Source organism: Puma concolor, chromosome A1, assembly GCF_028749965.1.
Source record: "Puma concolor isolate L17-30 chromosome A1, mPumCon1.1.hap2, whole genome shotgun sequence".
In the NCBI taxonomy this organism is placed as follows: Eukaryota; Metazoa; Chordata; class Mammalia; order Carnivora; family Felidae; genus Puma; species Puma concolor.
The window spans coordinates 64,384,918-64,397,777 of record NC_141667.1 but is presented as its reverse complement, the minus strand read 5'-3'; the positions used below and the strand labels follow the sequence as shown (position 1 = coordinate 64,397,777).

At 41.1% G+C, this 12,860-nt stretch overlaps 1 protein-coding gene across 4 annotated transcripts in view; it reads right to left on the bottom strand.

Moving 5' to 3' along the window:
* Window positions 1-11,760, bottom strand: part of CPEB4 (cytoplasmic polyadenylation element binding protein 4) — a 68,376-nt gene extending 56,616 nt beyond the window's left edge. For all 4 annotated transcript variants that reach the window (XM_025923615.2, XM_025923614.2, XM_025923617.2 and 1 more), the window contains exon 1: window positions 9,186-11,760. In XM_025923615.2, the coding sequence (XP_025779400.1) occupies window positions 9,186-10,310 (1,125 nt within the window). In that variant the 5' untranslated portion in view covers window positions 10,311-11,760. The remainder of the gene's footprint in view (window positions 1-9,185) is intronic.
* Between the last annotated feature and the right edge of the window lie 1,100 nt (window positions 11,761-12,860).

Here is a 12,860-nt window from a genome sequence, read left to right as displayed (position 1 = left end):
CACAGACTCCGAAGCAGGCTCCAGGCTCCGAGCTGTCAGCACAGAGCCTGACGCGGGGCTTGAACCCACAGACCGCGAGATCATGACCTGAGCTGAAGTCAGATGCTCAACCAACTGAGCCACCCAGGTGCCCCTCTCACTATCTTGGCTTAAAAACACCCATGAAATGTTGTTGTTGCTGTTGTTGTTGCTGCTGTTGTTGTGGTGGGGAGGGGGGGGAGCAAACTCCTAATCTTTTAGAGACACATACTAAAGCATTTACAGTTAAAATGATACACTATCTGGAAACTGCTTTAAAATAACATGAAAAGTGGGGGGCGCCTGGGTGGCGCAGTCGGTTAAGCGTCCGACTTCAGCCAGGTCACGATCTCGCGGTCCGTGAGTTCGAGCCCCGCGTCGGGCTCTGGGCTGATGGCTCAGAGCCTGGAGCCTGTTTCCGATTCTGTGTCTCCCTCTCTCTCTGTCCCTCCCCCGTTCATGCTCTGTCTCTCTCTGTCCCAAAAATAAATAAACGTTGAAAAAATAAATAAATAAAAATAAATAAATAAATAAAATAAAATAACATGAAAAGTGGGGCGCCTGGATGGCTCAGTCGGTTAAGCATCAACTTCGGCTCAGGTCATGATCTCAGTTTGTGAGTTCAAGCCCCGCATCGGGCTCTGTGCTGACAGTTCAGAGCCCAGAGCCTGCTTCAGATTCTGTGTCTCCCTCTCTCTCTGCCCTTCCCCCACTCACACTCTGTCTCTCTCTGTCTCTCTCTCTCTCTCTCTCTCAAAAATAAATAAATAAATACATAACATTAATTAAAAATAAAATAAAATAACATGAAAATAACATAAGAAGATACAGAAGACTGTCGAGTTGATCATTGTTAAAGCCCAATGACATGTACATGGGGCTCTGTTATACTATTTTGTCTACTATTGAATATGCTTAATTTTTTTCCTAATAAAAAATTTAAAAGTCACGAGGGAAAACACTTTGCCAAAATAGAGACTAAAAAAAGTCAATAATTTTTTTTAGCAGTGTTCAAGAAAGTGAGAACATCATCTAGCTTTGAATTCCACTATCATTTAAGTACGGTGACTTTCTTTTTAAAAATTATAGTTTGGGGCGCCTGGGTGGCTCACTCGGTTAAGCGGCCGACTTCGGCTCAGGTCATGATCTCGCGGTCCGTGAGTTCGAGCCCCGCGTCGGGCTCTGTGCTGACAGCTTAGAGCCCGGAGCCTGTTTCAGATTCTGTGTCTCCCTCTCTCTGACCCTCCCCCGTTCATGCTCTGTCTCTCTCTGTCTCAAAAATAAATAAACATTAAAAAAAAAAGATTATAGTTTGGGTTATGAAAGTCTTCTTTAAAATTAAGCTCAAATTACCAGACACAAGTTATACAATGGTTTTCATATTTTTTTTTTTAATTTTTTTTTTTTCAACGTTTATTTATTTTTGGGACAGAGAGAGACAGAGCATGAACGGGGGAGGGGCAGAGAGAGGGATACACAGAATCGGAAACAGGCTCCAGGCTCTGAGCCATCAGCCCAGAGCCTGACGCGGGGCTCGAACTCACGGACCGCGAGATCGTGACCTGGCTGAAGTCGGACGCTTAACCGACTGCGCCACCCAGGCGCCCCTGGTTTTCATATTTTAAGAAGACATACTAATTGCAAGATTTTGAATCAATATTTTTTTAAATTTATTTTAATGTTTATTTATTTTTGAGACAGAGAGAGACAGAGCACGAATGGGGGAGGGTCAGAGAGAGAGAGACACAGAATCTGAAACAGGCTCCGGGCTCCGAGCTGTCAGCACAGAGCCCGACGCGGGGCTTGAACTCACGGACCGCGAGATCATGACCTGAGCTGAAGTCGGCCGCCCAACCGACTGAGCCACCCAGGCGCCCCATTGAATCAATATTTCTATGTGATCACCTGTCAAAGCAAATGAGAAAATGAAGGATCAGGAAGGTTGAGTAGCTTGCCCTAGATCGTACAGTAAGTGGCAGAGCCATATTTGGAACCCAGCTCTGACTTCCATACTATAATTAGGAGCATTTTCTGAATAGCAACATTCTTATGTTGACTTTTATTTTAAAGGTTCTTACAGATGTAAAATAACAGCTATTTTACTGATGAGCACTCAGATGAGTTCCTCAAAAACACCTGGAAGAACCACTATTAAAAGTATGTTACATAATATTTAAATATAAATATGGCTTTAAAATGTATAATACTGGGGCGCCTGGGTGGCGCAGTCGGTTAAGCGTCCGACTTCAGCCAGGTCACGATCTCGCGGTCCGTGAGTTCGAGCCCCACGTCGGGCTCTGGGCTGATGGCTCAGAGCCTGGAGACTGTTTCTGATTCTGTGTCTCCCTCTCTCTCTGCCCCTCGCCCGTTCATGCTCTGTCTCTCTCTGTCCCAAAAATAAATAAACGTTGAAAAAAAAAAATGTATAATACTGAGGGATTAACATAATGTAGTTTAGATCTATAAAAAAAATGATTGGGATATTTCTGGTAAATGTTCAGCAAACAGAATTTGCCCAATCTAAATACTCTAAAATATGAAAAGTACTGGCATGGCTTAAGACTTTGAACTTTTATTAATTCAGTTTGCAAACATGAGAGAGGACCTGTAAGTGGCTGATGGAGTTTTCTCCTTTACGTGTCATAAGGCCTGAATTCTGTTAACCATAGGTTAAAGTTTGCCATTTTGCCACAGAACTTAAATAAGCACATGTTGCACCCAAGCATATATTTATAAATGTGACCATTAACAAAATATTTGAAAATACCATTAACATAGTGCTTTTGTTATAGCTAAAGGTGGATCTCTTAATTTGCCTTAAAGTTCAAAACAGCTCATGGAGGTGTGCCTGGGTGGCTCAGTCAGTTAAGCGTCCAACTTCAGCTCAGGTCATGATCTCCTGGTTCTTGAGTTCGAGCCCTGTGTTGGGCTTTGTGATGACAGCTCAGAGCCTGGAGCTTGCTTCAGATTCAGTGTCTCTGTCTCTCTCTGACCCTCCCTCTCTCTCTCTCACTCTCTCTTTCTCTCTCTCTCACTTCTCTCTCTCTCTCTCTCAAATAAACATTAAAAAAAAATTAAAACAGCTCATGGATTAAAATGACCTGAAACTATCAATTGCTAATTTTATTTATAATGAGATAAAAAAAAAAGTATGTTTAGTATCATTCAGGGACTAGCACAGATCAGAAATAAATTATAAATCAAACCAAAACAACTTTTATGAGACATCTAGTCTTGCCCCGGTCGATAACATAGGAAGTGCTCATTAAATATGTGCTAAATAAATTAAAATATACAAAACAAAACTGAATTCCAGAATAAATGCTAAAATATACCCAATTCAAATCCCTGGTACCTTTTCCTATCTCTTACCAAAAAAATCACAAATTCTCCTTTGAAACAGTCTCCTTTAATGTATACAAAGGCAATGAAATGTTCTAAATTGCTCAAAATAACTACAGGTAAAATTTTTCAAAGTACTGAAAGATACAGTCTGCCAATCCTAATGAAATTTTAAGCGTATACACAATTATAAAACTTCTCAAGAAAACTGATAATTCTGCTAAATGTTTTATCTGTCCTGGATTGCATCTAGCTCATGCAAAAGGAGTAAAACGTAAATAAAATATATAGCATGAGAGAGGTGGTACAAAGGACTGTTAAAAGTCTTTCGTAGATACCATAATTGTAAGTAATTTCATTGTTTTGCTAAGAACCAGAGCCTGTGCTTCACTCTACTTCGTGTTTGTTTGGCGTCATAAAATAGGCTTTCTCGATAATTTTTCAAGTTTCACCTTCAAAAACTGATTAAAAAGAGGACTGTACCTTTATCTTTCTAGCTACTAAGAATTTTCTGAAACCCTGAAAGTGAAACCCCTTCTGTTTCAATAATATAAAATGTGATGAGAACCTATACTAATTTTGAAGTTAAAAAATTACACATCGCTATCAATTTATCACGGTGAAAACATACTTTAATTTCTGCAAGAGCAATTTTCTCTGAACAATTAAATATAAAATGAATCTGTCAGGAAATATTAAAATGAATGCTCATGTTACAGGCTCCCTGCCTTAATTCTATACATTATCTTATCTGTGCTGGGACCAAAAACTGAAGTACAATGTAGTGTGTTGAAAATATGTGATAATGGATCTTCAAGCTTATTTTCCTTACAGCAAGATAAAGTTCTTAAAAAAATAAACACGGACTGTTAAATTTAAACTAGGCATATGTTAACTTTAAGACTACTTTTCCATTCTTTCTCATGAACACCAACAAGAATTATTCTCAAAAGCGTAAACCCACGAACTAAGAGCATCTTTCTAGTTGCAGCTAGCAACAACCAAGTTCATGAGGCTTGCTATAAACAGGTTTTTCCTGAAAGACATAGAACAATGTGTTGATCACACTCCATGGCTTCTGTGAAGACAACAAAAAAAATAATAAAAAAAAAAACCACTCTACCCTGCCCAAGTTTTGATTCCATCAGAAAAGCAATTAAACCTAGTTGAAAGGTTTTCTACAAAAAGGCACAAAATTGTATCTGGTAGGCTTTTTCCAAAGTTGTTCCAATATCTCAATTCTGCTGGAGCCAAAACAATCCAACCCATACTTTATAGTTTAAAAAATGAATTTTCCTTCTTCTAATATGAAGAAATACAAAGTAATAGAAAATGTTTCCTATACAAAGATTCCCTCCCAGGACGCTATTAAAAAACCAAAACTGTAATAAGGTTGCACTTAGACAACTGCAATAATTCACCATGACTTTCAGAAGTGAAGCAATGCAGTAACTTTCTGTTTTCAAATATAAGATGCCATATATCATTTTAAGGATCAATAAACTTACAACACAAGCAGAGTTATTAAAGTGACATGAGTTATTTGCCTGGTTAAGACAAATCCATGGTGACTGTGTCTTAAGTAAAAGCAAATGGGCTCTAAATCCCAAAATGTCTCCCTATCAAGTTTTAGGATGGTCTTTAGGAAAGATTTTGCCCCCCCCCCCCGCCTTTTTATTTATTTATTTATTTATTTATTTATTTATTTATTTATTTATTGTCTATTTGCTGGTATTTGGCTAATGGAGGCGTGAGTATAACTGAGCTGAAGATAAGAGAGTATCAGAATATATACTATACAATTCTCCTTTACTTTCCTGTAAGGACAGAAAATAGGCACCTCTCCAAAGAAGTGCTGTATTCAAATATAATTATTGGCAAGTGCCCCAATATATTATTTGGTTTGGACATTGAAATTCCAGGATGTGTTTGGCAGGACAAGGAATTTTTTTTTTTTTTTCCTCCTTAATGTAAAAGTCAAATCACGCCTTTAATCACATGAATATGGACCTTGTTTCTTCAGTTTAAAATTGGGACAATAAAACCAAACCTCATAGGATTGAGAAGTCTTATGCCCGTGCCTGACATATAGTACATACTAAAAATAAACAAAAAAATTGACTTGAATATTATCTAAGCTTAACATTTTAAAGTTGAGAAGTATATTCTATTATTTTATATTATTTTCCACTTTCAAAACTTACATCTTTTGATTAGCATGTACCAACCATTCAAACTATAAAATTTTTCCTCTCATCTTACTTGCTTCTAGGAGGCATTCTCCCCCAAAACCTGTATTATGTTTATGTCAAGAGGCACTGTAGTATACTGGTTAAAAGCCAAATCTTGTGTCTGAAAAGTAATAATAATTTCTACCCCATAGGATTGTTGAATGAATTAAATGAGTTAATATATGTAAAACTGAATACCATAAGCATGTTAGCTATTATTATATTAATTGTACAATATATATAATTATATTAGGTGTATATAATTATATACATTAGTGGTATCTGAAAACAGGATTTGAGGCATGTCATTTGAGTTCGTATTAATTAAAGCTTTAAACTAAGCAAAAACAAAACAAAAAACTAGAAAAAGACCTTATTTTTTGTAATACAAAAAATACTCACAGAATACAATGCCTTGCCATATCAGTTATTTAGAGGATTATTCACATATTTGAAATCTCTGTTCTTGCTCCACAAACATGGATAAAAGAGAATGTTAAGGCTGGACAAAAAAAACTAACTGAAGACGTTACCCTCAATTTCAATTCACTGTACGTACTCAAACCTGCACTAAACAAATGTGAAAAACATTCTGATTTATTTCAAGTTAAAACAAACATTGCCTGGTGTTAGTTACGTATCAGGTGAATTCTTTCCTTTCAATGTAACAATACCATGCTGGCCTTTGATTGAATGCTAACATTATAATGTGGCCATGTAAGCTGGATCCTGTAACTTCTGTGGTGCGTTTCCAGATCTCTACACAACACGTTAGGAATTCTTGACAATAGCCATTGAAACTGAATTACTAATATCTATAAAATTTCTTTCCTAAAATTAATAGCTTTTAGGGTAATAAATTCAAAAATGGCAGCGGTTAGGAAAGAGTGTGGTTGTGGTCGCAGCAGTTGCAATTTCACAGTAGCTCACTTCAGGATCATAAGGAACTTAGGCATCACCTCCATCATCCCCCACATTTTATGGAGAAACCGACGTCCCCAAATGCTATGATATTGATAGGGCCAAGACCATAACCTAGGTCTCCAGGCTCCCAGTCAAATAAGTGTTTCTTTGAGTTTTTCATATTAAATTTAACCAAGTAATCCATACCAACCCAAAATGGCATTTTTTCTTTTTTGCCAAAAACCAATTCAAAAGAGTAATTGTTAAAATACACACACACACACACACACACACACACACACACACAGAACTACATTCATTTAAGTAAGCACTACAGTAGTCAGTTTACTAACTTCGTGTGATTTTTTTTCAAAACCCAATTAGGATTTTTTAAAATCCCTTGTTTCTATTGTGACTTTCAAATCACCACCACACTTGCTCTTGGCTCCCTGAACCCCACTCCCTTTCCTAAAAATGGTGGGGACAGTGAGCAGTAATCAACAATCTACTTTCTAATCCTACCATATTTGAGCCAAGTATATTGACTCATCCTTTTTCCCATCCTCAGCATAATAGACAACAATCCTAAGGGAAGAGTTAGTTTCCTAGTTAGTTAGTTTTAGGATCAATCTTAGTCTATTCTATTATTATTTCATATACACCTCCAACTGAACCGAAAGATTTCACGTTAAACACATTCCATTAGCCCCCCCAAAATACTAATAATGTGCATATGTATAGTTTATTCATTTTCCGAATTTTTTACTTTTCCCAAAGCAAATCTTTATCAAAAATCAGTAAACTGAGAACAGAAAATAAAGCATGAGGTCACATAAGTTCATTCTGTCACTGTATAGTAGTAAAATAAAGTGTATTCAGTTCTGAACCAATCTTAATCAGTTGAAATGTACAGAATGCCATCTCAGATCTAAAAATTAGCAACATACGAATAATTCATAAAAGTCACCTTTGCACTACATTTTCTTTAAATTTATGTTCCAAAGAGTACTAAAAGCAACTTTTTTAAAAACAGACTTCATGAAATTGCCAATATCTAAAAGAGCCTTTTTTTTTTACCTAACCACTAACACAAGATAACTGCTCTTCAGTTTTGAGTAAAGAATCCTTTATAAAAGCAAAAGCCAACAGCTTTTTGATACTTAGGCAAAAAAAAAAAAAAAAAAAAAAAAAAAGTTTAAAACTCTAAAATAAACTTAATGGAATATTTTAAGATACATCCTAACTGTTACACCTGAATCCTTCAGGGAAGGGACATTTAATTCCTTGGAATGACATAGGATTCTCTTAGCAAACTTCCCCTCCCACTAAGCAAATGATTAATCAAAACAGGTAATTCTGCTTGTGCTGACATCATATTTGGGGACATTGCAACTATTTTGTAATCTGCTTTAGCCCTTGCAGAAACGTCTCTACAATAACCCTCTATCTGTGGTGCATGCATGTGTATATACACACACACACAATGTACATACACACATATGTACATACACAGGTATACAGACATGTATTTTAATCCTTGTTTTTTTAACCTAGAATTGGCACTCGAATCAGCTGTGTGCTTTTGCGCAAGTTATATCTTTCTGATACTCAATTTTCCTCTGCAAAATGGGGATAACAATAGAACTTACCTTGTGGGGTCATTGTGAGGCCTGACTCAGTGTTAGCTTATCACCCCATATAAATTTCCTAAACACATATAAACAATCATACCCCCGAAGTGCACAAACTTAGTGGGGCATCTGATGCTCAATTAACTATGAAATTCCCTTTATGTCGTATCTGTCAACCAGACCGGCTGCTCATTAATTCAAAAACATCAAACAATGTGACTCTTACAGAGTAAAGATACACTGGTGGCCAGAAAGACAAGTGATCTTTGCCTGGATCTATTTTTAGGAACGGTTTATCTACACCCCTAGTGTTAACACTGGAAAATAAACAAATGGATGAAAGGCATCATGAAAGAGTCACTCTGAGATCAACAGTTTCTTGGTATTTGAAAATAAATGGGGATGAAGAAAACATTTAGATCATTTCTGTACCAGTCCTTACTGAACAGGGCAGGCCGGAATTTGCAAAGAGGTTTAAGAGGAATTGCTGAATTGATGAATTCAGACTGTTCACACTGCAAGGTTCAGAGAGGTTCCAGGTTTAAAATGTAACCAGGGAGAAAACTATAATTCAATAGTTGGTTTTCACTGAATCACTACCCTACACTACAGTGGAGGAAAAACATGAATTCTGTCATCTAGTTACTTCACGTGGGCAGAAAATGATCATCAGTTTCCACAGTGAAATATACTTGTACCTATACATTATTTATTCCCACCTAAAAAAGTAGGGAAAAAAACAACCCTGCTGATCCTGTCAGGCTAGAAAGGTATTACAGTTAATAATTGTGACATCATTAGCTATCTGGTATTCATAAGTACGCCAATTCATACTATTATCTATGGGGGAGATTACAATTAGAAATTTCCCAAAGAAACCGCTGAATATTTTGTTCCAAATTATACTCCTGTCCTGCCAAAATAACGTCTGGTAATTAACTCATTTTCTCAGAAGAGTTCTGATATGCGCATGAACAATTCAAACTCTCTTTAGTTAAACAGATACTACACCATGCAATTTCCTTATTCATCTTAATCTATAAATGGAACATAATCTTACCGGAAAAGGAAAAATGTTGTCAGCCCTGTTCAAGCTATCTTCCATCCAGGATTTAGGAGCAAAGGCAGAGCTGGGGCGAGCGTACTTCTGCAGCTGAATATGATTGCTTGCAAAATTTTTCTTCAAAGGCGAGATGGAGTTCAGGGGCGTTATTCCTCCATTCAGCCCTCTGCGGTGATCTCGGCCTTGGGAACCTCCCCAGCCACCATATCCACCACCTCCCGGGCTCCACGAAGAAGACGGTGTAGGAGAGGGGCTCTGGTAGCTGCTCCACGGAGAGGGGGGTTTGTTAAGATTATTCGCCAAATGAGGCAGCTGGTTAAAAGCAGCATTTCTATGTGTGAAAGGCGGGGGATGGGGACTGGCGGGAGACCTCCTCTGCTGCTGATGCTGGCTGTGATGATGCTGGAAATGAGGGTGATGAGGGTGGTGCTGTGACAGAGGCCCGATCTGAGGGGAGAAGCTGCCTCCAAAGCCAGGGCTGACGTGATGGGGGAAATTCTGAAACAACAGAGCACCGTTATTGGCCGAAGCAGCCGGGACCCCTCCCTGGTGAAAGAAACTTGCATCTTCATTGATGATTGTAGAGGAAGAAGGTGCTATCGCTGCCGACCAGTTACTGAAACCAGTAAGAGACGATGCACTAGACGTCAAGGGTTGGGTCGAAGTCCCCAGCCCCGTGGCTTCTTGATAATCAAACCCTGTCAACACTGGCGATTCGATTCTTATTTTCTCCTTCCCGTTGCCGTTTTCCGAAGAATTGTCCCCCTGATTTTCTTCCGACTTGGTCTTCTCGGTTTCAGGCAGTATTCCGGCTTCCTGACCTGGACTGGGGGAGAGCTGCTGCTTTTCTAAAGGGTCTTGCTGTTCCTGTGGCTGACTTTTTGCTTTTTCTGACCCCAGTATCTCATCCTGAATGTTATGGGTAGCTGGAGCGGGAAAGAGCCAAGCTGACCCCGCACTGCTGCCGTTGGCAGCTGTGTTATTATTTATAAAAGCAGCAGGGCTGGGGGTGGCATTTTGGTGATGGTGTGGAGGCTGCAGATGTGGATGGAATCTGACTGGAAAAGCAGATTTATTCCCAGTATTGCTTTGCACTAGCACTCCAAACCCGTAATCCCCCATTTATCACTTTTAGGATCAGAATCTTACGATAAAAAAGGGCAACCCGATGTCCCGCGTCTTTGCGTCCTCCACCCGAAATTTAAGTTGTCTGTTTGCAGTGTCTTATTTATATAGCTAGCTCAAAGATCGCAGCTTATCACTCGAAATAGTTCTGATTGGGAATTCTGGTCTCTGAAAGAAAGAAAAAACTAAAAAAAAAAAAAAAAAAAAAAAAAAAAGTCTCTTAACACATGGACATGAATCCGACTGGGCTTGTTTCTAGGAGGGAATAAAAACGAAGAGGGCAAAACTCAAGTCTTTGGTTAGTAAAATAGGCGCTTTCTTTTTCCAAAGGAAAATGTACATGAATGACAAAAACACAGCTTCTCAAGCATCTATGGATGTAGAAGAATAAGCCTTGCGCGGAGTAAAAATATATATATATATAATTTAACAATCACATATGGTCTTCCTCAGCAGTTTAGATTCACTCACATAAAAATTAGAATAGGGCTAAGAGGAGAATACGTTCTTTTCTTGGCAGCTTGGTTAAAAAAAATCAGGAATAATTTAAGAACATTATATATTATATATTTATATATATATAGATTATATTAGGTTATCTGGGGCGGGAGGTGAATTCCTGGTTGCGGGAGAGGAAATCAGCATTGACTAATGGAAAGATGATCGCAGGGAGGTCTCTGCTGTTCGCGGTCCTGTTTCTGCTCTTTCACGGGGCGCAGTTTTGGCCTCGGGGGCTGTTCCTGAGGCTCTGGGTGCAGATCTTGCTGTGGTCGCTGTTCCTGGGCTCCCCCCCGGCCTCCTCTCCCCCATGAAAGGGGTTGGAAACACCCGTTTCTCCCTCTTGGGGGGATCGCGATCAGCAAGGATTAGCGAGACTCGACGACAGGGAGCTGGCGGCCCGGGGGTGCGGGGACCAATGGGGCGACCTGGAAGGTCCTGCAGTTTCGGCCTCTTCCCCTCTCTGCGGCTCCGGGGTTTGTTTCCCTCATGGGACCCAGGGGCGGTTTGTTCAGTTCTCTCAGTTCGATTCTCCGCAGGGGGGGTGGGGGGGCTGGGGGGTGGGGGGGGCAGGGAGAGGAAAAAAAGGGAAAACCCACTAGTGTAGTTATTCTAAAAGAAAAGGGCCTCCCCCCTTTGTGCTCTCTCTTCTTTCCCTCAGATTAAAAAAAAAATCTATAATTTAGAAGGCTTTTGTTTCTCCTCACGGTTGCTGGGCCGTCGTCGCCGCCGCCGCCGTCACTTTGCCCCGGTCCCGCAGTCCCCACTGTCGTTGTTGCGGACTCCGCCTGGCTCTTCTTTTGCTCTCCTTCTTCCTCCTCTTCCTCCTCTGCTGTCGCCGATGCCGCCGCCGCCGCCGCCGCCACCGCCTCCCGGTGTCCGGGTCCCGCAGCCGCGGCTGAGTCCTTCTCCTCAGGACCGAGCCGAGTGAAATGACAACCAGCTGGAAAGACCGAGAGACACTTCCGGTTCGAAGAGGGAGGGGTGGGGTACCGAGGGCACCCCGCCCACCTGTCGAAATACCAATCAGCTGTTAGAATTTGGACGAGGCCACGCCCCCCGGCTCCCGTCCCCTCCCAGGAAGGTCGAAAACTTACCTCGAGAGACGCCCCTTCCGTCTGCGCCTCGCCCAGTGAGGCCTGGCGACTGGAACCCGCTCCCCCACCCAGAGTGAGCGCAGCAGGTTGCCATCTTTAGTGTGGGCACAGGATTCCTTCGCTGTTTATCTCCCCTCCCCTCTCTTTGCAGGAGTTGCATGTAGGGACGCGCGGAAGAGAACGGATCCCTCGAGCACTAAGAAAAAGAGCCAGGGTCTTGCGGATCCGAGTGGCGACCGGTAAAACCAAGGATGAACGGGAGGCCTGCCCACAGTAAAGGTGGGTCCCCGGGCATCACGTGCTTTGGCCCGAGCTCCGCCCCAGAGGGATCTGGAAGGGGAGGCGGGTCTCCCCAGCCTCTGTGCCGAGCCTGGAACTGCGTACGTCCTTGTCCTGCCTGTTGACCTCACGCGGGACTCTCCCTTCACCTTCCATTCCACCACCCCCACTCCCCAGCGTGGCTTAGCTGGGAGACTTGGTGCAGTCTATCAGGCGCAAAGATACAGCTGCTGTAAACGTACGTGGTTGAGACCTCTTCTTCCTATTCTAGTCCGCTCTCCACACCGTACCAGAGAGACATTTCCAACACGAAAATCTTACGGTCTCCCTCATCTGTTCCGATCTTTCTATGAAAAAGGCCAAACTCCTTAGTCTGGTATTCAAGGCCTTTCCGCTCTGTGGGCGGTTGTATCTTAACACCTCATCTCCGAACAAATGCCCCACACCAAGCTGCTCCAAACACCCTCCCGGTGCCTTTTAACATGCCCTTTTCTTTATTCTCCACTTGGTAAACTCTTGTTTTCATCTTAGGAGTCAGTTCAAACGCTACCAGCTCTGCCTCCTGAATTCTCTTAACGAGCATCCATGGCCCATTAGTCCTGTGTGTCTCATGCTCGTTTATCCCATTATTGTAATGGCTGCTTATGTCTGCCAGACCTGGGCTCACTGAGGA